At 40.1% G+C, this 26,189-nt stretch overlaps 2 protein-coding genes across 2 annotated transcripts; one reads left to right on the forward strand and one right to left on the reverse strand.

Annotated features, from left to right (window-relative positions):
- The first annotated feature begins 91 nt into the window (after positions 1–91).
- LOC108988509 (NADH dehydrogenase [ubiquinone] flavoprotein 2, mitochondrial-like) lies at positions 92–18,476 on the forward strand. The gene is made up of 10 exons (XM_018961778.2): positions 92–299; positions 378–416; positions 555–620; positions 8,612–8,728; positions 16,202–16,279; positions 16,377–16,482; positions 16,628–16,674; positions 17,797–17,874; positions 17,977–18,042; positions 18,139–18,476. The coding sequence occupies exons 1-10, from the start codon at positions 243–245 to the stop codon at positions 18,244–18,246; spliced, it is 762 nt and encodes a 253-aa protein (XP_018817323.1). The 5' UTR covers positions 92–242; the 3' UTR covers positions 18,247–18,476.
- A 4,730-nt stretch (positions 18,477–23,206) lies between these two features.
- LOC108988510 (thioredoxin-like protein YLS8) lies at positions 23,207–25,865 on the reverse strand. Its single transcript, XM_018961779.2, has 2 exons — positions 25,708–25,865; positions 23,207–23,671 (listed from the first exon to the last, which is right to left on the reverse strand). Exons 1-2 carry the CDS (start codon positions 25,825–25,827, stop codon positions 23,363–23,365), a joined length of 429 nt encoding a protein of 142 aa, XP_018817324.1. The 5' UTR covers positions 25,828–25,865; the 3' UTR covers positions 23,207–23,362.
- Positions 25,866–26,189: the final 324 nt, after the last annotated feature.

The following is a 26,189-nucleotide window of genomic DNA, read 5'->3' on the forward strand; positions in this document are numbered from 1 at the left end:
TGTTTTTTCAGTAAAAAAAAAATTAAAAAAAAAAATTCCTAGAGAAAAATTAAACAAATAAAAAAAGGAAAGGAAAAATGAAAACTACCAACTGGCCGTAAACTCGCTCTTTCTATCCCCAACTCCAAGAGCTCTCAAGATTTAGAGAGGCCGTAACCAAAGCCACGAGAACAGAAGAAAAGAAAAAGAAAAAAGAATCTTCCTCAGCTAAGCTCAGCTCACCTCGCCGGTCTCAGAGGAAAATGCTGGCTCGCCTCGCCGCCAACCGTCTCCTTGAGATCCGTCAGATTTTCCGTCAGGTCCTTATTCTCTCTCTCTCTCTCTCATCCAATCACATCGCTCTGTTTCGGTTTTGAGTCTTCCTATTTTTACTGCAGCCGTTGTCGTCGCGATCCTTCTCTACTGCTCTCAACTACGTGAGTCACTTACTTCCCAATCACTTCATTGCACGAATATAATTATTTCGTCTTTATGCTGATTTAATTATTCAATTTTCAATTTTACTAGTTTGATAATTGAGTCGAAGGTTTTTTTCTTGAATATTGAATGAGCAGCACATTGATTCACCGGATAACAACCCGGAACAGCCGTGGGAATTCACTGATGTAAACAAAGAGAAGGTAAAATTGTGAAAGTACATGCGATAATTTTTCTGTCGTTATTTTGATTTTGTTTTTCTTTTGTGTGGTTTTGTATTATATAAAAAAAATCTCTATTTTCCCGTATTTGTATCTGTTGAATAACGCCAATTTGCTTGTATAAATATCTAGTTTGAAAGCCTTTCCCTTGACTTTTTCCCAAAGTATGTTCTTGCGAATTTGCAGTTAATATGCATATTTTAGTTGTTGGGCTTCCAACAAAAAAAAAAAAAAATCCCAAGCATTGGGTCATCAATTTTTTGCTGCTTAAAGCATGTCTCAATTAAAGCATGTTTTGCTGCTTAAAGCATGTCCAATGTTTTACCCAAATAAACTTTGGACTTGTGTAATGCGCCCCTATCCCACAAATTAGGTAAATTATCAGTTTTTCATCGGCAGGATGCGACCCCTAGAAATTTTTTGCACCCAAGGGTTCAAACCTTAGACATGGGGGTAGCATATCCCCAATACCAAGGCCCTTATCACTTGAGCCAAACCCCAGGGGTTGTAGCTTTATATGTTTTTACCTATAAAATCCCCTCAGGGAAAATCCTCACATGGACATCCAAAAGAAACATCATATAATTGTAAAAACTTGGTCATGGATGTGCCAACAGAGCGGGGAATTTGTAGACCACCTTTTAACTCCATTGTGAGGTTGCCAATACATTATGAAATGATTTTTTATTTGAGTTGGTTATTCCTGGGAAGGATAGTAAATCTCTTCACCATTTGGAGAGGCTTCTATGATAGCCTCAAGTTGCAATAGTGTGGAAGATGGTTCCTATTTGTCTAGCGGGGTGTATTTTGAGGAAAAGAACATCAGACATTTTGAGGAATGACGACAGACGTTGGAGAAGCTTAATACTTTCTTCCTTTGGGTAGTTCTATTGATTGTAATGGGCTGCATTTTCATGTTTTTCTTGTCTCTTTTCCTATTCTAATTGGGTGTTCCTCTTGTATACTACTTGTGTACTTGGGTTATGCCTTCTGTTTTTTTTTTTTTTTGGTTTTAAATATATCAGAAAGTAATTGAGATGCTGTGGATTTGGGTCCTAGTTTTGTGAAACATTGTTATCCTAGTTTTGTTGACTGAATTATACTGGTCCCTGGAATTAAAACAATGCACAAGCCAAGGTTTGGGTATTTCCGCACTTGGCTTGGTTTAAATTTGGACGGAGCTCAAGCAAAGCCTGAGGTATGGCTGAGTTCAACATACCTGTTTAACCTTGAGTTGTCTGTTTCTGGCGGTAGTGGAGCCTGTGCACAAGCTTAATCAAGGAAAGCTAATTTGAGCTTTGTCCATGTTTTTGTTTTGACATCCTGTACCACTCACTCAAGTTCAACTTCTTGTAATTTCATTGGGAACACAGATATGGCCGTTGCAATAAGAAAGCATCAGAATTCAACATAACTATTTTTTTTGATAATTGTAAGTATATTAATAAAAGAATAGGCAAAAGCCATGTTCAGTACAAAGAATGTCCTAGCTAAGTAGGAACATTGGAAATAAGGAAAGCATGGAAATCTTGGCCATTAAAGTTAACGGAATTAGCCCAAGTACATAGGGTTCTAAACAAGAAAGCCTTTAGTTCCTCTATTGATCTTTCTTTGTCTTCAAAAGTCCGTTCGTTACGCTCCTGCCATAGACACCACATGACACAAATAGGCACCATCTTCCATATAGCCTTGATCTGTTTGTTACCTCTTAAATCTGTCCAACTAGCCAACATCTCCACCACGGACTCGGGCATAACCCATCCCAAGCCTAATCTTCTGAATACTTCATTCCATATCCCTCTAGCTATATCACAATATAGTAGAAGATGATCCACCGATTCACCCTCGTTCTTGCACATGCAGCACCAATCAACGATGATCACTCCTCGTCTTCTCAAATTATCTGTTGTGAGTATCTTACCCAAAGAAGCAGTCCACACAAAAAACGCTGCTTTGAGGGGCGCCTTGTGTCTCCAAATCCTTTTCCAAGGGAATTGGGTTGGCTGTTCTTGTGATAAAGATTTATAATACGAGCGAACCGAGAATAAGCCTTTCCCCGTGTGTAACCACCACAACCTATCAGCTTGATGATTGCTGCGTTTGAGAGAATATAAGAGGCTGAAGAAGGCTGCAAAAATATCAACTTCTCAATCATGTGCTGCCCGGCTAAAATTAATGTTCCATTGAATTTGTTCCCCCACTATTACCATAACTTCCGCCACGGATACATCATTATCACTTGCCACCCTAAAAAGAATAGGAAATAGATCCTTTAAAACCCCATTACCACTCCAATTATCATACCAAAATTTGATCCTAGTCCCATTTCCAAGACAAAATCTTATGTGCCTGGAAAAGACCCCCCAACCTCTTCTTATATGTTTCCACAAACTCACACCATATGTCCCACTCACTTCATTGGTACACCATCCCCCCCATAATTCTCCATATTTACTCTCGATCACCAGTTTCCATAATGCCTCAGGTTCTTTATGGTATCTCTACAACCATTTCCCAAGTAATGCCCGATTAAAGATTCTCAAATTTCTAATGCCCAACCCGCCAGAAGAGATAGGTCTACAAACATTTTCCCACCTGACTAGGTGAAATTTAAATTCTTCCCCCATTCCTCCCCATAGGAAATCTCGATGTAGTTTCTCAATGCGAACTGCCACACTTGCTGGGATAGGGAACAAAGATAGAAAATATGTCGGTAAGTTAGATAACGTACTCTTTATCAAGGTAATCCTACCGCCTTTTGACAAATACATTCTCTTCCATCCTGCTAATCGACGCTCTACTTTCTCAATCACTATATTCCATATAGGAATCGCTCGTGAGACAGACCCCAATGGAAGACCAAGGTATGTCATAGGGAGTGAAGCAATCTTACACCCCAGAGTATTAGCCAACTGTCTTATCCGTTGCACACCTCCAATAGGCACCATCTCTGATTTATCCAAGTTCACTTTCAACCCTGAAGCTGCTTCAAAACAAAGGAGAAGGGCCTTTAAGACACGAATCTGATTGTTGTCTGCCTCGCAAAAAATAAGAGTATCATCTGCAAACAATAAATGTGAAATATTAATTGATCCTCTCCCCGGGGATCCTATTGAATACCCATTCAGACACCCATTTGCAACCAGAGCTGAAATCATTCTGCTCAAAGCCTCCATTACAATGACAAAAAGTAATGGTGACAACGGATCTCCTTGTCTAAGGCCTCGTGTACTATTAAAAAAACCCGTTGGACTTCCATTTATCAGCACTGAAAATTTTGTTGTAGATATACACCAACGGATCCATGATCTCCATCTTTCCCCAAATCCACATCTCCTTAGAAGGTCTAGTAAAAACTTCCAATTTACATGATCATACGTTTTTTCCATGTCTAGTTTGCATAAGACCCCATTACTACCATCTTTTAGTCTGCTGTCCAAACATTCATTTGCGATAAGGACAGCATCTAGGATCTGTCTATCCTTGACAAAAGCATTTTGAGGCTTTGAAATTATCTTTCCCACTACCTCACTAAGGCGTTTTGCAAGAACCTTAGAAATGATCTTGTAAACCCCATTTATTAGACTAATGGGTCGGAACTCCCTGATTTCTTCAGCCACAACTCTCTTTGGAATCAAAACAAGAAATGTGGCATTTAGGCTTTTCTCGAAATGTCCAACTTCATGAAACTCCTGGAACACCAACATGAGATCATCTTTTAGTATTTCCCAGCAAGTTTGAAAAAAATCCATAGAAAACCCGTCAGGACCCGGAGCCTTGTCTTTGGCCATCTTCCTCACCACTTCGAAAACCTCACCCTCCTCAAACGGCCTCTCCAAGTGAATACCATCCCTAGGCCCAATAGAGTCGAAAGCTAATCCATCAAGCTTTGGTCGCCAAACCTCCTGTTCAGTAAGTAGTTGTTCAAAGAACCCAACTACATGATCATTAATTCTCTGTTCATCCTTGCACTCTGCCCCATCTATCTTCAGCATCTCAATATTATTAGATCTTCTGTGAGAATTGGCCACCCTATGGAAAAACTTAGTGCATCTATCACCTTTCTTCAACTATAGTGCTCTCGACTTTTGCCGCCACGAAATCTCTTCTAGTAGAATGATCCTCTCAAGATCTGCAACCAACTCTAATTTTTTAATCATTTCGTCCTGTGATAAAGACCTGGACTCTTGAATCCTATCCATTTTAGCGATCTCCCTTGTCTTGGTTTTCTTTTGTTCCCCAATGTCTCCAAAAGACTGTCTATTCCATAATTTTAAATCTTGTTTTAAAGCTTTCAATTTCCCCGCCAGAATAAAACTTGGAGTGCCCTGAAAATGATAAGATGACCACCACTGTTTGACCCTATCAACAAAACCTTCTGTTTCCAGCCACATATTTTCAAACTTAAAATACCTACGTCTTCTTTAAATCCCACCAGAATCCAACATAATTGGCCAATGATCCGAACATAATCTAGGCATTCTTTTTTGCCCCAAACCTCAGGGAAATGACTTTCCCACTCAGGGAAAATTAAGAATCTATCTATTCGAGACCACGTCTGATTATTAGCCCACGTACCTAAGCCTCTCGCCATAGGTAGATCCACAAGATTCAACTCAAAAATACATTCCGAAAAATCAGTCATAGCTGGCCGTAGTCTTCTATTACCAAAGCTCTCACTAGGGAATCTTGTTACGTTAAAATCTCCTCCAATACACCATGGAAGATCCCACCAACTGTATACTCCAGCTAATTCATCCCACAAAAGTCTACGATCCATGTCTGAATTTGGACCATAAACCCCTGCAAATGCCCACAAAAATCCATCCGAGACGCTCATAAACGAGCATGCTACCGTAAAAGCCCCAATAAACTCCTCCTTTTTCTCCACTACCCTTTGATCCCACATCACCAAAACACCTCCTGAGGCCCCATTAGCTGCCAAGTATACCCACTCCACATGTGTGCAGCTCCATACACTTCTTACAATACTTGTGGTGATAGCTTTCAACTTCGTCTCCTGTAAACAAACAATGTCCGCCTTCCATTCTCTCAACAAGTTTCTCACTTGAAGTCTCTTACTCAACACATTTAGGCCACGGACATTCCATGAAACTATTTTTGGTTTCATTTGGGAAGGGCCAGCCCCTTTCCTTTAGTCCTTTCCCTACTAGAACTACCTTCAGAGTTCATTGACCATGTCAACCTCCTAAGCTCGCGCTGTTTTTTGGATCCTATTTTCTTTTGTTGTTGATGGCCTGCTTCAATGGCCGTGAGGAGTGCCATGAATTGCTCCTCATACCCTTCACATTTCAATCCCACAATTTCCTGAATATCTTTTACTGTTTTAAAAACCCAATCTGAAGCATTCGACTGATCTGGGAAGAGACAACTCAACGGGAAAGGATTTTGAATTTGAAATTCCTGTAGTTCCTCCAGACCTACTTCATCCATAGAGTTATTTGACACCTGAATAAGCCTCTGGGAATTTTCCTCATCCGAAAGGAATAAATCTTCACTTGCCGAATCTCCCATTTCACTGTCCCTCCTTAATACGTCTTCATTGTATGGCTCAGAAGTGCACGTCGGACCTTCATCACCCCCCCCACTCCCCATCGGCACGTTCTGTGCACCTTCAGTACCTCCCCCACTCCCCATCGGCACGTTCTGTGCACTCGGAGGAGGAAGAACTACGCTCGGTGGTGGTGGAAGAACCACTTCTCGGTTTGTTTCTATCGCCGACGTGTGCTTCTCACCTTCCTGCTGGATCAGTGTCTTCGTCGGCGACTTCTGAGTTCGTCGCGACGATGATTCCGGCAAGTCCTCAGCCTGTTTATGGCGCTGCGACATCGATGACGGCTGCTCTCCTCCCTTCGCAGAAGTTGCCCTAGGCCTCCAGAGGTTTCGGGTCTTGAAGATGGGCCTCCATCTTCCGCGCGGGTCTCGGGCCTATTTTGGCCCATAAGGGCCCATATGAGATGGCCCTCCCGTTGTCTGCCCCTTCCCCTTATCATCCCTTAAACGCCCCTTTTCAACAAGACCCATTCCATCCCCGACAACACGCAACACCTTTTCGACTTCCTTCTGCAAGTTCCTCAACTGCCACTGCACGTCCCTCACCATGCAGTGTACCTCCCGCATGTCTCTCTCGTAATCTCCTTCTCGAAAGTAGCCCTGGTGACCTCGAGACCCTTCTCCTCCGCCAGCCCCTTTCCTTGGCTCAACGCATGTCTCTGTCGATGTTAAAGCTTCTTTATATGATTTAAATTGAGTCTCCTTCCCCCACTGCCTCCTCTGAATATCATCACCATACCCAGCGGACTTTCTACCCAGCAGAGTGGCCTTCCTTAGCACCTCCCTCAATCTTCTCCATCCCCTTCCTCCCACTTCTTCAGGAATCAAAATGAGACTACGGCGACCCCCTTCAGCATACACAGCAATCTCCAAGAATCTGCCACGTTTATTGGAACATCTCTGCGCTATGAAACTCCGGTACCCCTCCCTTGTTGATGAATAATAATCCTTTTTAACACTCGTCTCACTCTCCTCCAAAACTCTCTCAAGCCACTGTGCAGTGCTCAAGCCCATCAATACCTCTTGTTTAAACCTCCTACCTCTCTCAGTGATACGTATGAGACCTCCTTCTCTCATGATGGAGAAGATTTTTGCTTCAATGACAAGTTCCCAAAAACTTCCCATACTTTTTTCCAGATGACATGCCTTTTTCCAGATGATTCAACATAACTATAATGTTCTGTTTATATGCTTTATAAGATCTAATTACTATTGACAAACTTTTTTGATAAGTTAATTACTATAGACAAACTGTAATGTGATAAGATATCAATTTGGTATTTGACTTATATGTACTTGCTCAAATGGCACCTTTTTTACCCGCAAGAATGAGATAGGTGTTTGTGTTTGGGGCGAATTCTCAAATTCTGGCTTATAGTTAAACTGAGCAAAGTCGAAGACCTAAATTAAACTAAGCGAGTTACGGGAGCTTTTCTTAACCACAGATCTGTTTCTTTTTTGCTCTTGTTTAGATAAAATATTTATGCTAATTTGTGATACCCCAAACTTCTGCACTCTCTTTATGCTTCAGTTATTTAGAACTAAATAACGCGGTCATACTCAGTATCCCAATTCCTTTAAAATCTTAGTGGCAATTAATTATTTTTTCCCTGCTGCAGCACATGGCTTGGGCTTTATGACAATGCCAGTTCATATAGTAAAGCAAAGAAGGATTGAATTTCTTTTTCCCCTAAAGAACTGCTTTTTGATACATTTTTTTTTTTTCGTATAAAAGGTTTCTACTTGTAAATAACATTAACACTCTAATACAGCTATAAATCTGAGTAATTTCACATTCTAATACAGCTATAAATCTGGAGTATTTTTTATACCTACTCCTTTATTGAAAATAATTTCTTTTGACTGATTTCTCATGTACATAGTTCATGAACGAGTTTGAACCCCTAGGGGTTGGCTTAAGTGGTAAGAGCCTTGGTCTTGGTGGTATGTTCCCTTCAGGTCCAAGTTTTGAATCCTTTTGGGTGTAGACTATTTCTAGGGACCATCGATCTGGAGGAATTTCCCATTGAATTATCCGAAGGGCATTTGCAGGAAACTCCATGCCTAGGGCCCATGCACCCCCAAGATTAGCAAGGACTTGTTCTCGAACACTTGGTGCCAATAAAAAAAATGAACGAGTCTGACCGGCCATTGGGGTGGGATAGTGAACAATTTGGTAGGGATTTCTGTTGCTACTCTTAGGTTGATTGATTGCATAATAATTTAAAAGCAAGAGGAAAAGAAAAGATTGAATTCTCCAATTTATTTTTGATGTCTTATAGCTTCATACAACCTATCTAACCCTAGCCACTAATGATGTTCCTTGGCACGTATTAGTGCTTTTTTTTTTTCTTTTTTCATTTCTTAAATCTTTAACAATTGAACTTGTGCATTTGCAGGCTAAGGAAATATTATCCCACTATCCATCAAACTACAAACAATCTGCAGTGATTCCTTTGCTAGATCTTGCACAGCAGCAGCATGGTGGATGGCTTACTGTTTCAGCTATGAATGCAGTATGTTGGTATCACTCATTTAAGTTTTTTCCTCCCATATGCTTGTGTACATACATATATGATCACATCCAATTCAACCTTCATTTTTGTGGGAACAGAATGATAAACATGATATAGTGGATCAATATATAACATGCACACGCATACGCATAGAGGAATATGTGTGTGTGTCACACACCAATTAACCTCCACAAAGTAGAAGAATATTTATAGTTGGCTACAGCTTATTTATTTTCATCACTCTAAATCAAATTCGATGCCATTGGTATGAATAGTCCATCTTTTTCTACGAGGTTAATGATCAAACAAGCACTATCCAAGTACACTGGGAGAATAGATCAGATACATCTAACTAGAAAAAGTAGAAAGATAAAGAAAATTCTGCTAGATAAAGCTAGAGAATCATAAATGGGCAGCCATCTAATGTTTTTTTTTTTATAAGTAATAAGTTATTTCATTGACTCTCCGTACACAATTTTTCTCTCTCCTGCGACTTTTTCTCTCCGTACACAAAATTTTCTCTTGAAACTTATGCTGTGCATGGCGGTGGAGGGTGATTGAAGGTGGTTTTCTGGAGTGTTCTTGGAAGGAAAATGACTTCTGTGAGAAGTCTAGTAATTGAGTCTAAGGTGTTTGAGGTTCGTGCAGATGGGAGTGGAGTGATCATCACTGAGAAGGGATGGAAAGGAGTGCAAAACTTGAGGTTGGGTGTGGATACAGTACATTGGGCTTCAAGAACATTGGAGGATTGTCAAAAGCACAATGGGAAGGGATATTACTCTTTTCATAGAGAAGGAAGCAGAGCGTTTGTTGCGCAGCAAGGTTCAAACTCCCGCGGCAGTTATTTGTCTCTGGTGGTTTATAGTGGTGGTGGAAGTCGAAGTTTCATCATCATACCTGGAGACAGAGATGGGAGGGGGTGGAGAAATCTTGCGGTGGCGTTGAGGGAGGTGGGAAGTGGTGGTGGGAAGGGGAGAAACCTTCCGTCTTCATCGGTAGTAGCCTTTACGTCATCTCGGTCGTATAAGGAGGCTTTGCAGTCAACTAGAGACGTGCAAAAGTCAGACATGGCAGGTCTAATAAGGGTAGGCGATATTCCTGTTTTGGGAGAAGATCAGAGACAAGATGGAAGAGGCAGGCGGTCTGGGCAAGTAGAGGTAACTATTTTGAGGGAATTACGGGATATATAGGATTCGTTGGAGGAGATAAGTTCTAAAGTGAAGGGACTGATATGGTGTGTTTTGGGTAAAGAAGAGGCAGGGCTGGGCTTGGGGTGTGGGCTGGAGAATGGGAAGAAAAAAACAATGGGAATGGGCCAAGATGGCAGGCCCAAAGGGAAGGCCCAGGTCAGTGGCGTTGGGCCAGGGCCCGAGCCCTTTCTCCAGGCGGGTTCTTTCTGGAGAAAGAAACCGCAACCCGCAAGCATAGCGGGGGAGCTAGCGGCACTTACTCTGGCGAAACCTCAGTCGTCGAAGGTAGTGGTGACGGCGATGGAAGCATTGCCGTCGGAAGTAACGCCACAACCCTCAGTTCCAGTGGTATTGGGGTCTCTGGAGGGACCCGAAATATCCATGCTGAGTCCGAATCTTGGGCAGCGGCCGACACAGACAAGGGCGGCAGCCTCCGACGACTCTGAGAAGCCATCGGCAGTGACGTCGCAGCAGCTTAAGTGTATTTCGGACATTCCCTCAGTTCCCGTTGTACCGGGTTCTCAGGAGGGACCCGAAATCCTCATGCCAAGTACAGTTTCGGGGTAGTGTTTGGCACAGAGAAGGACGACGACTTATGGAGACTCTGATGGAAATGGGAGAAATTGATGAAGGGGAAGGCCTGGAACTGATTACGGGAACTGGGCTACCACAGATTTCCACGGTGAGTCATGGGATGCCTCTGAATTTGTCACTATCGGGTCAGGTCCATATGGATATGTACTTTGAGGGAGATAGATCAGATTCGATCGTAGCTGTGGAGTGTGGGAACACATCAGTGATAGAAGGGGAAGGCCTATTGAAGGCGTTTGTTCCAAGCTCAACAGAGGGGGTGGAGTTTGTAGAAGATCCTACTCCAATAAGCATGGTTCATCCTACTGTTTCAGAGGATTAGATATTGAAAAAGGTAGAGGAACTTCAAAATTGCATGGGAATTTTGTGTAAGGGCTACGAAGATCAGTTTAAGGCACTGATTATAGCCATTGAGGCAGGACAACATGGGGCAGGATTAAAGAGAGAGAGGGAGTTGAAGAGGTTGACGTGGTTCATTAATTATGACGGAAAGGAGGGGAGTGCAAGCCGTGGAAGAAACAAGGGGAGGGCTGGAACAATTGATAAATGAAGCCCAGAATTTTGTGCTGGAATGTTAGGGGGCTGAACGAGATAAATAAACGTCTTCGAATAAGAGCTTTATTAAGGCAATGGAAAGTGGACATTATTTGCCTACAGGAAACAAAGTTAAAGCTTATCACTAGAAGAATTATTCGGAGCATATGGAGTTGTCAATATGTAGGCTGGCTATATTTACCCTCGGAAGGGGCCTCGGGGGGTATTTTGATCATGTGGGATAAGAGGGTGGTGGAGAATATTGATGAGTTTGTGGGAGAACACTCGGTGGGGTGCTACTTTAAAAATTCTGAAGATGACTTTTTATGGGCATTTGTTGGGGTTTATGGTCCTAACTTGGGCAGTGAGAGGAGGTTGCTTTGGGATGAACTTGCTAGCCTATGCTCTTGGTGGGAGGTCCCATGGTGTATTGGTGGGGATTTTAATGTCACAAGATTATCCAGCGAAAGATCAGGGGAGGGACGACAAAATCAAGCTATGGTGGATTTTTCGAATTTCATTTTTGAGGTAGGTTTGATGGACTTATCGTTAATGGGAGGAGATTACACTTGGTCTAACAATTAAACTTGGTCAAGACTGGACAGATTTCTCATTTCTCCTTCATGGGAGATACATTTTCCAGATGTAAGTCAGACTAGGCTTCCAAGGTTATGCTCTGATCATTTTCCTATATTGTTAGACTGCGGTGGGGTTCAAGGGGGTAGAAGGCCATTCAAGTTTGAGAATATGTGGTTAAAGATGGAGGGTTTTGTGGACTTGGTCAAACAATGGTGGAATTCATATCTTATTGAAGGTAATCCGAGTTACGTATTGGCTGGAAAGTTGAAAGCATTGAAGAAGGATTTAAAGACTTGGAATGAACAGGTAGTTGGTAATGTAAGCTCGCAGAAGAAGAGTTTGTTCCAGGAGTTACAAGGCTTGGAAGAAGTAGGGGATGAAAATAACAGAAAAGTTCAAGGAGTAGCTGATTTAGAAAGATTGACTTTAATGGAGGAGATTTCTTGGAGACAAAAGTCAAGGGCTTTGTGGCTTCGTGAGGGGGATAAAAGCACAAAGTTCTTTCACCGTATTGCCAATGCTCATAGGAGGTTTAACTCTATTGAGTCCTTGAACATAGATGGAAATGTTTCCTTAGATCAGGCGGAGATAAAGGAGCATGTGGTTGGGAATTTTGACATTTGTTGTCAGAACCTCATTCGTGGAGGCCTTCAGTAGATGGACTAGCCTTTGAGGTCATTGATCAAAATAGTATGGCTTGGGTGGAGAGACCATTCGAAGAGGAAGAGGTACATCAAATAATTAAGAAAATGAATAAAGACAAAGCTCCAGGCCCGGATGGTTTCACTATGGCTTTTTTTTCTGAAATGTTGGGAGGTGGTGCGTGAGGAAGTAATGCTGGTTTTCCAGGAATTCTTCACTTTTAGTAGATTTGAGAAAAGCTTAAATGCCACATTCATTGCATTAGTCCCTAAAAAGGCAGGTGCAAGAGAGGTACAAGATTTCAGGCCGATTAGTCTCGTGGACAGCGTGTATAAGATATTTGCCAAAGTTCTGACCAATAGGATGAGCACGGTCATGGAGAAGATTATCTCCAAGTCCCAAAATGCCTTTGTGAGAGGGAGGCAAATTTTGGACTCGGTTCTTATAGCTAATGAATGTTTGGATAGTAGGATCAAGTCGGGAGCTCCAGGTATTTTATGCAAACTTGATATGGAGAAGGCCTATGATCATGTTAATTGGGATTTTCTGATATATATGCTGAGTAGATGCGGGTTCGGGGAAAAATGGAGGAAGTGGATGAAGTATTGTGGGTCAACGGCTCGTTTCTCGGTTCTGGTTAATGGTGATCCAGTGGGCTTCTTTAATAGCTCACGGGGTCTAAGACAAGGTGACTCACTATCACCCCTTTTATTTGTCTTAGTAATGGAGGCTCTAAGTCGTATGGTGATAGCGGCAGTAGAAGGGGGATTCTTTTCAGGGTTCTCGGTGGGAGATATTCACGGCTCAACCATTATTTCTCACATTTTGTTTGCAGATGACACTTTGTTATTTTGTGAGGCAAATGCAGGACATATCAAATCTTTGAAGGCCATTCTACTTTGTTTTGAAGCGGTATCTGGACTGAAGATTAATCTGGCCAAGACGGAGATGGTTGCCGTTGGCAATGTTAGCAATATTAGAGGGTTGGCGAATATTTTGGGTTGTGGGGTTTCCTTATTGCCATTGAAGTACCTTGGACTCCCGTTGGGGGCTTCTTTCAAAGCTAAAAGTATATGGGAGGTGGTGCTGGAAAAATTTGAGCGTAGGTTGGTCGGGTGGAAAAGGTTGTATCTTTCTAAAGGGGGGAAAATCACACTCATTAAGAGTACCTTATCCAATCTCCCCACATATTACTTATCTTTATTTCCCCTACCCGCTAGTATTGCTTCTAGAATAGAGAAGATCCAACGTGATTTTTTGTGGAGTGGGCTAGGAGAGGAGTTTAAGTTTCACTTAGTAGGGTGGGATCAGGTATGCTCTCCTTTGAGAGATGGTGGATTGGGGGTTCGGAATGTGAGGGCGTTCAATAAGGCACTATTAGGTAAATGGTTGTGGCGTTACAACCATGAGAGGGGAACTTTATGGAAAGGGGTGGTTGACATGAAGTATGGTAGGAAAAGGGGGGGTTGGTGCTCTAAAGAGGGGAGGGGGACGTATGGTGTGGGGCTATGAAAGTATATACGAAAAGGTTGGTGCTCCTTTGTTAGTAATACTCGGCTGCGTTTGGGAGATGGTAGTAGGATTAATTTCTGGCAAGATGTGTGGTTGAGAGACACGGCCTTGAAGGATGCTTATCCTATGATTTTTAGAATTGCACGGGAAAAGGAAGCTATGGTGGCCGATTTGCGGGTTATTAATCAAGGTTCACAGGAGTGGAACATCAGCCTTACTCGAGATGCACATGACTGGGAAGTGACGGTGCTGATGGAATTTCTGAATATGCTGTACAACATCCCTATTGCCGTCACAACGGAAGATATGATGGAATGGTGACATTCTAGAAAAGGGAAATTCTCGGTATGCTCTTTTTATGACTCTATTACTATGCATCAAAGGCACAATTTTCTTTGGAAGAATATATGGAGGACTAAAGCATCTACAAATGCTGCATTTTTTGTCTGGACGGCAGCTCTAGGGAAGATCATGACCATTGAGAATATTTTTTTTTTGATAAGTAATAACTTTATTAATATCAATGTAATAGGCATAGCCCGAGTACACAGGAAGTATACACAAGAAACACCTAATACATTCTAGAACTTAGAAAAACGAAGACAAGAACTCGTTTACAGCCCCTACCTTCAGTACATTAGCAGAGAACTAGCTAAGTAGAGTGCTTATAAAAAACTTCCAAAATGCATCTCTATTGCGTTCCCGATCATTAAAGCACCGGTCATTTCTCTCCCACCAAATACACCACATAATACACAAAGGCAACATTTTCCAAGCAGCTGCCACTTGGGAACAAGTATGCATTTGAAAGTTGGTCCAGCATGTTAGGAAATCGACCATTGCTTCTGGCATAACCCAGCACAGCCCAACCCTTCCAAACATACCATCCCATAGCACTTTAGCCATTTCACAATGAAGTAGTAGGTGGTTCGCTGATTCCGCTTCTTTCTTGCACATAAAGCACCAATCCACAACAATCATTCCGCGCTTCCTCAGGTTGTCAATCGTCTGACTATTCCCTATTGCTGCTGTCCATACAAAAAAGCCACCCTTGACGGAACATGAGCCTTCCAAATCCTCTTCCAAGGAAAGCCAATATGGTGCTGATTTAGTATCACTTTATAAAAAGACCGAACTGTAAACTTCTTAGAGGCTGTTTGATTCCAACAAAGTTGGTCCCTGCCCTGTCTTCTTAACTCCACTGAATACAACTGTCTAAAAAAATCAGTAACCTCCTCTACTTCCCAATCCTGGACAGATCTGGAGAAGCCTACGTCCCAAAGCACCACTCCATTGGACGATACCATCACGTCGGAAACTGAAGTTTGCTTATTAGTTGCCAACCTGAAAACAACCGGAAATGCTCGATACAATTCAATATCCCCACACCAAACATCAGACCAAAATCTGATTTTTGAATCATCACCAACCGAGAAGTTAACTTGTTTTAGGAAGCGACCTCAACCTTTCCTAATAAACTTCCATAGACTCACTCCATACGAATCCCTGCTCTCCGTGGTACACCATCCTCCCCAATCACTACCATACTTACGATCAATCACCCCCCTCCACAATGCTTCCTCTTCCCCATGATATCTCCATAGCCACTTCCCCAACAAAGCCTTAGAAGACTTGGCCTTATTATTACGGACTGGTGCTGTTTGTGCAGAAATAGTGGTGAATCGGTGGACCATTTACTACTACACTGTGAGTTTGCCCAAGATATTTGGACTTATTTTCTCAGTAGAATGGGTATAGCATGGGTGATGTCGGGTAGGGTGGTTGATTTGTTAGCAAGCTGGAGAGGGATCACAGGGACACCACAGATTGCAGCCGTGTGGAAGATGGTTCCTATATGTATTTTCTGGTGTATCTGGAATGAAAGAAACGAGAGACTCTTTGAGGACCATGAACGTTCCTTGGAAGAGTTTAGGAGTTTTTTCTGGAAGACTTTGTTTTTGTGGGCCATTGCTCTTGATTGGAATGGTCGCAGCTTCTATGATTTCCTTGTAATTGTTCCTAGTGCTTAAATAGGTGTAATCACATGTATACTTCTAGTGTACTTGGGCTATGCCTACTTTTATTAATGAAATAACTTATTACTTATAAAAAAAAAAAAAGTTATTTCATTGATAAAAGATAGGCATAGCCTAGGTACACTAGAAGTATACATGTGATTACACCTATTTAATCTCTAGAAGTATACATGTGATTACATGTTTTTATCTTTTTGCTACATCAAAAAGTCATTATTGCCCTATTGAAGCTCCGAGCAAACTTCTTATGAGTGAACAGAATGTTGTAACTCGTAATCCTGTACTTAGCAACAAAAAAAAAAAAAAAAAAAAAAAAAAACTTGTAATCCTTTGGGGATGCTGGAGGATGTGTATATTTGTGTACTGATGTTCTATTATGGATGCTTCAGGTAGCTAAGATTATAGAAGTTGCTCCTATCCGTGTTTATGAGGTTGCAACATTTTATTCTATGTTCAATCGATCAAAGGTAACACATATTTCTTTATCAATAATGTAATACTTCTACAAGTACGAGGTTACCAAAGTTGCAGTTTAACCTCATGGACTTTTCTTTTGCTTTTCAGGTTGGCAAGTTCCACCTGTTGGTTTGTGGCACAACGCCCTGCATGATACGTGGTTCTCGAGAAATTGAAGATGCCTTACTGAAACACCTTGGAGTGAAGCGCAACGGTAAGTTCTAAACAAAATATTTACTCTAAAATATTTTTTTTTTAATATTTACTCTAAAATTTCTCATCTTGCATTTTCTGAAACCTCATGAGTGTTCTTGAAATCTACATTTGAAGAATAAGTTGCCAGTATTTGTCATGTGCAGAAGTAACTAAAGATGGTTTGTTTTCGGTTGGAGAAATGGAATGCATGGTGAGTTTTTGTTTCATTGTTGCTGATCCAAGCCTTTAGGTTTTTGTAGGCCACCGGCCATTAACACTTGTTTTGCTCGACTTAATTCTGGATAGGAGTGCATTTATTGGAAGGAAGTAAGTATAATCTGTGTGGTGAATGGTGATCCCTTGAAATTTTTATCAAATGGATTTTGACTGACATTTTGTACGAGCATATTTCCTCCAGATCCAATTTTAATTAGGGATACCATCCTACTTAATGGAAAGGAAAACACGCGTCACTATCTAGAGCCACCATGTGTTGAAGTTTTTTTTTCTTACTTTAAAAAATTTATATAAAAATAAAAATATAATAATTTTAAATTAAAAATACAAAAAAAATAAAAAATAAATAAACGGTTGGACGAAGGGGAGGACTCCCCCTGCTAGCACCATGGGTGGCCGAATCCAGCCACCACGTGGGTGGTGAATTAGGGGCCACCGGGTGGCTGACCATGCCATGGCAGTCGAACCCACCGGCCCAGTGGCCGGAAAAGGGCCACCAAGTACTGGCCCCTTCTTTTCCACCCACGTGGTGGCCGACACCTGGACCACCACGGGGTGGCTGCTGGGGGTGGGGAGGGGGGGGGGGAGTCCCTCCCCTCTGTCCAATGTTTTTTTTAGTTTATATTTTATTTGAATTTTTTTAAGTAAGAAAAAAACTCCAACACGTGGTGGCTTTAGAGAGTGATGTGTCTTCTGTTAAATAGGATGGATGGAATTTGTAACGGAGGGGGTTAATTCTAAACTTGTGATAGCACAAGGTGTTAATGCTAAAAAAACTGCACAAGGGTCTAATCTCAAACCGGGTAAAGCACATGGGGTTATTGGTCATTTATCCCTTTTAATTATTTAAAAGATTTGATTGTGGCAAAGTACAAGTTGAATGTGGTTGTGCCTACCCCAGCTTTACTGCTTGTCCTTGCGGTCATCTTATATTATTGATATGGGACCATAAATGGAATCAAGATTCAAGACTGGCTAGCTTTTTGAAATTATATTTTCACTTTCAAATTCAATAGAAAAATCAGAGATATTTTTGTCATCACTGAATCATTATTAAATACTAAGCATGATGTGGTATACAATGTTGTTGTTGCAGGGATGTTGTGTGAATGCTCCCATGATTACAGTGGCTGATTACTCTAATGGATCCAAAGGATATACTTACAATTACTATGTCGGTGCATGATCATCCTTTGATTCTGCCAAATCATTGTGACTTTCTTGGTCAAATGACTGGGAAATTTTAGAACTTACTAGTCTTTTTTACTAATTTCAGGAAGATGTTACTCCCAAACGAGTTGTTGAGATAGTTGAAATGTTAAGGAAGGGGGGGAAGCTACCGGTAAGGCAATTGTGCTCGGGATAATTGGGTTCATTTTTTTCTTCATTTTGAAACTTGAGTTCTCCTTTGCTTAGTGACGTTTCATCAATGTATCAGCCTGGTACACAAAATCCACTGCGGATTAGGAGCGGACCAGAAGGAGGGAATACTACTTTGCTGAGTGAGCCAAAGCCACCTCCATGCCGAGATCTTGATGCCTGCTAAAATGATGGTATATTGCTGTCTCAAATAATGTAAAGCTTGGACAGTCAGGCTTTCATGAGTAGTTTGCTCTACATTTTTTTGGGTTCCTAAATGAGTATTTATTTACTTTCTAGAAGAAATGAGTCCATCTCACTTTTAATGCTGAAGATGAAAGACTTGATTTTTTATGATTCCATCGAAGTTTTGCCGATTCATAAATAGACTGGTAAACGCAGAAAATCATTTAGTTCCGTAGGTCTTCCTTTCATTCTAATCTCCTTTTCCATAGTTTTTAGTTTTTACTGCTACTCTCTCCTACACAAATTGAAGGCGGCTCATGCGGCATGTCCAGGGTGGGATATGTACAAATCACCATTAAAGTGGGCTCCACAATGATAAAAAAATATTGGCGTTTTAAGTTTTTATAATTATAGTTGGTCTTAAGCAAATAGTTTTGTGTAGGGGTGCTACCTGCCCCCTACGGGGTGGGGTAGCCCGCACCCTGCCCCCTGCATGGGCTGGGTGGCGATTTTTTAATCCTCCCTGCCCCCGGAGTGCGGGGGCGGGGGACTCTGTCCCAGATAACGGGGTGCGGGTGGAGGGGGTCCTCCGTCTGCCCCCCCGCACCCTACTGGGCTTTTGGCCCAGAAGCAGTTTCTGGGCCAGCTAAAGTTTCTGGGCCAGTTTTAGCTGGTCCAAAAATTGCTGAAATGGGCCTAAAATGGCTTAGAATCAACTTCTGGGGACCATTTTGAGCACATAAAAATAGAAGTTTTTTCTAAAAAAAAAAAAAAGTTTAAAAAAGAAAAAAAATTACATGAATAAAAATAATATATACATACACAATTTTATATAATTAAGACTAATAAGTATTACTATAGATTACAAGTCTATTACCTAATAAACTAATAAATAATAATAATAACTAAGTTATTACAAAAATAAAATAGAAAGTCTAAACAATTACAAAATTACAAAGAAAAAAGTGTCTAAGGGGCATTGTATCAACATTACAAAATTACAAATCAAATATATAATATGTACATATGATTCAAATTTCAATATTTTAAGAAATTAATAATTTAAAAAAAGAGGTGAGCTGTTTGGGTCTTTGACTGTGACATTTGGGGCGGTCGGATGGGTAGTCTTTTGAGGCTTGAGCACATATTCATATTGCAGTGGAGGTAGACATCATCCGAGTCGTCTCATGTGTTGCTACAACAATCAATACTAAAATTAATACTGATGAAATTAAAATGAATATAAATAAATCAAAATAATAAAATAAAAACAACAATTACCAGATGGTCCAGATCCAGACTGATTACCACCCTCTTCATCGGTCTCTTTAAAATCTAAAACATCTGGAACATAAATATCATTTTCCATCGTTCAACTCTGTGTGCATATCAACGCCTTCATAGTTATAGGAGACAATGAAATACGGAAATGATCCAATATGTGCCATCCGGTACTAAAGGCAGACTCCGAGGCAACGGTGCTACTAGGGATGGCCAACATAAAATGGGCAATCTCAGAAAGGATGAGATATTTCTTTGATGTTGCCTTCCACCATCCTAATATGTCAAAATCATCATCATCTTGAATAAGATTCATTGATAAATAATTGTCTAACTTTGAAACCACCTCCATAGATTGATGGACTAGTGTGTGATTATGTGCGAGGGTCTTAGTCTATGCCAATCTACGCTTCTCTGTTGCCCCGGTGTCTAGAGGAGGTGTTGGGGTAGGTGTAGGTGTAGTAGATGTAGTACCACCCTTAATTGCATTGAACTCATCATAAAATTTATAAATGGTATTTTGGACCATCTCACCAATAAGATTAGTCCATGCCTGATCATGCGCAAGTCCCAAACCATACAACATGCCTGAAATTTTTGGACGGGGATCAAGAATAATAGCCACATATAACAAAATATTTAGTCTAGTCTAGTCAAATCTCCCCAATACTTATCATATTTGACCCTCATGGTCAATGCCATCCCCATCATCCTTAGATTAGAACCCTACACATGTCGTCTAATTCTTCTTTCACCCTACATATTTGTTGACAAAATTCATGGGATGTAGGGTGCAAAGAAGCAGATAACTTCAACGTGACATCGTAAAAAAGTCCGAGAAAATCAATAAAAGTAGCAACTACCTCCCAATCATCATCATTAGACATTCTTAAACCCTCGTGTTCATCAAAGTATTTGACATATTGAATGTCTTCATCACCTAATAATTGAAAGGCTACCTTATATTCTTGGGCCGCCTCTAACATCAAGAAGGTTGAATTTTATCTGGTAGGAACATCAGTACAAAGACCCTTTCTTTGATATTATGCCCACAGTCTTCACAATAATCTTGAATGTCTCCAATTTAGAAGGAGAAGACCTCACAAATTTCAGAGCCAGTATAACTCGTGCAACCGAGTTATCAACATCTTTCAACCCCTCAGTCACAATTAGATTCAAAATATGTGTAGAACATCTAATATGCAAATATTCATCATCCAAGAATGTTTTATTTGCCTCTCTAAGATAAGTCTTCAGATATTTCAAGACGACATCATTAGACGAGGCATTGTCAACTGAGATTATAAAAACCCGTGCCAATCCCCATTCTTTTATTGAGGCCTGCAAAGCCTTCCTAATCGTCTCCCCTTTGTGATCAGTTATTTGACAAAACTTAATAATATTTTTATGAAGAATCCAATCAGAATCAATGAAATGAACAGTCAAAGACATATAATTAAAATTTTGGATAGAAGTCCAAGTATCTGTAGTGAGGCAAACTACCAAACCCGCCAATTGGCCCCTCATCTTTATCTTTCTAGTACATCTTTTTAATATCCTTTGCCATAGTGTGGCTAAAATGAAACGTAAATCTAGGTTCAAATTCTTGGACAAATTCTTATAACCCTCTCACATCCACAAACTGAAAAGGTAACTCACCTATGATAATCATACGAGCTAACTTCCTTCTACATTCATCAGCATTATACTTTGTATACCCCTTCAACGTTGGACCTCCACTACTCCCACCTCTATTTTTTTCAGTCTAATTTCTAGTTTAGATTGACTCTTTTCCAGTAAGGATCTTAATATTTGACTCTTCTTGCATTGTTCCTCTAGATGAACCTTTAACTGGGATGTACCATGTTTCCTATAGTGACATTCATATATTTTCCCAATATAATTATATTTAGCTTGGGAGTTATTGGGATCACCACTCTCTAGCTTGGTAAAATGAGACCAAACTATGGAAACAGGTTTATTGCTTTGTGTGGGCTTGGGGGCGGGGCAAGGTGTATTCTCACTCCCAGGGATTGGAATAGGATTAAGTTCTGGGGCAGGGGTACTGGTAGGGGCATGAGTACTGGTAGGGGTAGGAGAGCTATCAGTAAAATCCCTTCCAGAAGACATTCCTGATTTTACAACATAATAAAAAACTATAAAATCAATCAATACATGACATAAGAAAATCATAATAATACACCACACATGAAAAAACAAGGCAAAGTACAAAGCCAACACAATTTAGGGGTTCAATCCGAAACCCTAAATCCAATCCAAAACTGAAAAAATAAATCTAGGATTTTAGATTTCTTACTTTTGAGTGGCGTCGAATTCGAAGTGAAAAATAAGTTCCCCTAAATCAATGACGGTGGAGTGACTGGAGTCCCGGTGGTGCTGCTCGTGCAGTCGTGTGAGACAGAAAGAGAGAATAGATCAAGCGAGAGAGACTGAGAGAGCGTGAGAGAGATCGAGATAGAGAGAGAGTGAGTCTGAGAGTGAGAGAGAAGAGAGTTCAAGAATGAGAAGAAGGATGCGGAGAGGGGGGAACCTTAACTAAAAGTGAAACAACATCATTTTGTCATGGACAAAACAGCGTCGTTTCAGTTACTTATGAGGGTTTTTTTTAATATATATATATAATTTTAATTATATATATATTAGCAGGGCGGGGAAAAAGCGGAGCGAGCTTTGCCCCCTTCGTCTCCCGCCTCCGCAAGAGACCTGGGGTGCGGGCGGGGCATCTTAGTGGGACGAAACCCCCATCCCGCATGGGCGGGGTGAATGGGATGGGTCAGCAGGATGCGCGACCCGGCTACCCACCCGTAGTTTTGTGTGGCGTGTGTGATAATGTTAGACTGGACTACGAATAAATTCTCTCTTATTTAAAAAGTTCTTGACTTTTGTTGTGAAGTAATTTTTAACTTTCTCCTACCCAGCAGTATTTATAGAATAAAGTCGGGATGCCATGTAGGCCTTGTGCTTTTGTTGCTTTTCTTGAGTGATTTTTTTTTTTTTTTTGATAAAATCGTATCAAGATTATCAGGAGGCAAATAGGTACCAATCTCCTCTCTTGTCAGTCCAAGACTCTTGACTCTTTTATTGCTTTAACGAAACTCAACAACATTTATCTCTGTCAAATGACAGTCCATAAATAAAAGAATAGCGGAGCTATTCTGTCATCTTCTTAGTTTAATTTTTTTTTTCTTCTATTTTTTTATTCATATTTTTTTTTATCATTTTAAAACATTATTAAAAAATATAAAAAAATATCAATATACTAATAGTCACTTTTTTAATTATTAAGTAAAAAAAAAAATTAAAATACATGAAGTGTCAAAATAAAAGAACAAATGAAGTGGACAAAGTAGCATTTTTTATAAAAGAATTGTGTACTCACATGACTCCATGTTAACCAGGTTACCCTCCATTTAGGACCAAAACCCTTTGTTGAACATCCTCCTATCTAGCTCTCCAAGCAGGATGATCAACTTCAAAACACCTTAGAAGTAAAAGCTATATTTGAAGTCAAGGCAGGGACTTGACTTCAAATTTAGCATTCCGTTCAGACATGCTGCTTAAACTCATATACGAACAACATTGATTTTAGATATTATATGCTAGGGCTGGTAGTATTTAATTTCGTTTAAAGAGCACTTCTTTGGTACATGTCCCAGGAGTTATGTCAAGCATAGAAAGCCCTCCTTGTGATCATTGACTTCTTCAAATTCAAGTTCAAAGCAACAAGTATTCAAATAACTTCAGCTTTTACATAATGCATATGCAGCAAGGTTTCAAGATATGTTCTTACAAACTTCAACTTGCAGCATGTGGACTTAGTAGCGGTACTTGGTGGAGTAGTCCTTTGGTGCAATCACCAAACCACGACCCTTCCTTGCGCCACGGTACACCGTCTCCACGATGTCGATGAACTCTTGCTTGTCCTTCATAGCCCAGTTAATCTTGTTGTTGTTTCCAGTGCCAAGGTCAATCATAATGTGCTTGTTTCGGAAGAAAAACATGATTGTGGATGGGTCATACAGCTCGTACATTGTGTTGAAATCAGGCACCTCGGTGATATCCACAAGATAGATTACAGCAAAGTTCTTAAGTGTCTCAGCAACAGATGCTAGCACTTCATCCATCTAAAATCCAAAACAAATAATTTGGACCGTAATCAGACATTAATCGAGGACAAAGACAGCTTTCACAACAAAATAAACGAGAAACAGGATCATTTACTCATCCAGAAAATACAGCACTGATAATCACAGAGAAAAGGAGCACGGGATAATGATTTCAAAGAATATATTTTCCATTTAGGCATTTGGAAGTGAGAAAGTCATCAAAGAATTATAAAACTCTTATTTTGTATTGTAAGGGCCCTGCCTCAGTGTTCCACATCATCAAAAAACCATCTATTTTGTACCAAATCAAATGACACCTCCTAAAATATTATACACGTGTTATTACTTTTACATCAAAGGCCAGTGACTTGATTGACATAACCCCTAGCCTCCAAAATGGAGGTCTGCAGTTTGAAAACCCCCTCCCCCAAATATAAAAACAAAAAAAAGTGTTCTTACTTTTACCGATAATAATAATAATAATATAAAAGATTATATTAGTGTTGCTTGCCTAGTCATTTAACCCCACAGTACCTGACAGCATGTGTTTAGTACTACTGTGGTGCCCTCAGAACTAATGGACTTTTTCGTGTTTTGTATTTCAAAATGAGTTGCCAACCCAAATTTGTGCTCCATTCTCTATCAAGCCAAAAGTCTGTGTCTCTCTTTTAGAGGGCATCAGGCCAGAGCATCTAAAGAAAAGCCCTCTAAATAAAGTATATAGGCTCAATATATAACTCTAGAACACAACTGTTAGAGCCAATTAAATTGGGGGTTGGCTGTATCGAGTCATATTTCAACCAAAAAGATCCATTCATATAATGTGATCGAATTCTATACTGGCAGATGGCTGTCATCCTGTTACAATCCTCAACCTTACTGCTGGTTTAGGACAGACTCCACATCATGTCCCATCAATGCATGCAAATGAAGATTTTCCGTGACAGTGGTTCCCCAACTTCCACTAGCCACCAAATTAACCTCAAAAGCCTATTGTTTGTACAAGGCATGTTGACGGGTATGGTGGCATGTGAAAAAATTAACAGTTCATAAGATCTAAAGCAAAACAAAACTTGCAGAGGCAGAATAAAGAATACGTAAGCAAAGGGAACAAGTTTAAAGCCTTTTTATGCAAGACTAGACAAAACACTGATCGTAGATTAGCAATCTTTCCTATTAACCAATAATGGCAGTTCTTTTAAACAAACCTAATGACGAATAAACTCTAGCAATTAAAAAAATTGAAAAAGCATGAATATTGGCATTGTTGAGCAAAGAAGCATCACAATAACGATGAGACAAACCAAAAACATAAACAACAAGAACAAGTCCTCCATTGCCTGCAATACCCACTAACCTACAGATTACAAAAATTTATAGCGAAGCCGCAGTCACACTGGGTAAATACAAATTTCAGTTCTTTTGTTCTACAATACCATGGGCATACTAGTAATATCCGTGTTATGTAAGAATTAGGGTTTCTGAGTTCGTAATTAGTGAAATACGATGGAGGAATTTCATCTTAGACGTTCCCCACATTCTGCCAAACCCCAAACTCTCTCTCTCTCTCTCTGTGTCTGTTTGGGTAATGGAATCAGCGAAAATTGATTGGAAGAGAACGGAGTCCCTACTTGTAGAGGACGAGCTGTACGAGCGCATAAACCCACCCAATTGGGTCGATTTCTTTGGCTCCCGAAAACTCTGTGGACGCCGAGGCCTGGTTTTGCAAACCCAGTAAGCTCTCCTCACCATGTAACCATTTTCTCCTCAAATTTTCCCGAACAAAGATAAGATTTGTTTCAAAAGTTTTGCACTTTAAGACAAAATTACAGGAAAAGGCAAAAAGCTCTCTTCGTGTTTATGGTAGTGTCACATACATTTCAAAAACATAGCTGGTAGTTTTAGCTCAGAACAGAAATGTTTGTCATATCATCTTACCGATCAGGAAAAAAAATCATCTAGTAACAACAAAAATTTAGGGTTAAACCCAAAATTTCGAATAACAGTTTGACATGAAATAGATCGCAAAAAAACTTCGAGAGAAGGATTGGAACCTGCATGCAGGTCTCGTCCCAGTCATGGCCGAAACGGATGACGACGAGTCGCTCTTCCTCGGCTAGGATGGCCTGATCTACAGCCCATCCGGAGTGCAGGTGCGGCAGCAGGTACGACATCCCACCTTGTTCTTGTTCTTTTTCAATTAAGATAAAAAAAAAAAAAAATGAAGACGAGGAGTTAAATAGTAGCAGCGGGCAAACTGCAAAAAAAATATATATTAAAAAATATTTTTTAATATTTTTATAATTTTTTATTTTACTTCATTATTAAGAAAGATTTTTTTAATAATATTATGATTTTTTTTAAATATTTAAAATAGTCATACTACAGTCGTTGGGAGTTTCAGTTGGACTTAGTATGTATTTTTCTATGTATATTTTTTTTAATTTATTTTTTATATAGATTTTTTTATACTTTTAAATATTTTTAAAAAATAAAATAAATTTAAAATATCATTAAATAAATACTTCCTTAATCA

This window comes from Juglans regia, chromosome 13 (assembly GCF_001411555.2).
Source record: "Juglans regia cultivar Chandler chromosome 13, Walnut 2.0, whole genome shotgun sequence".
Lineage (NCBI taxonomy): Eukaryota > Viridiplantae > Streptophyta > Magnoliopsida > Fagales > Juglandaceae > Juglans > Juglans regia.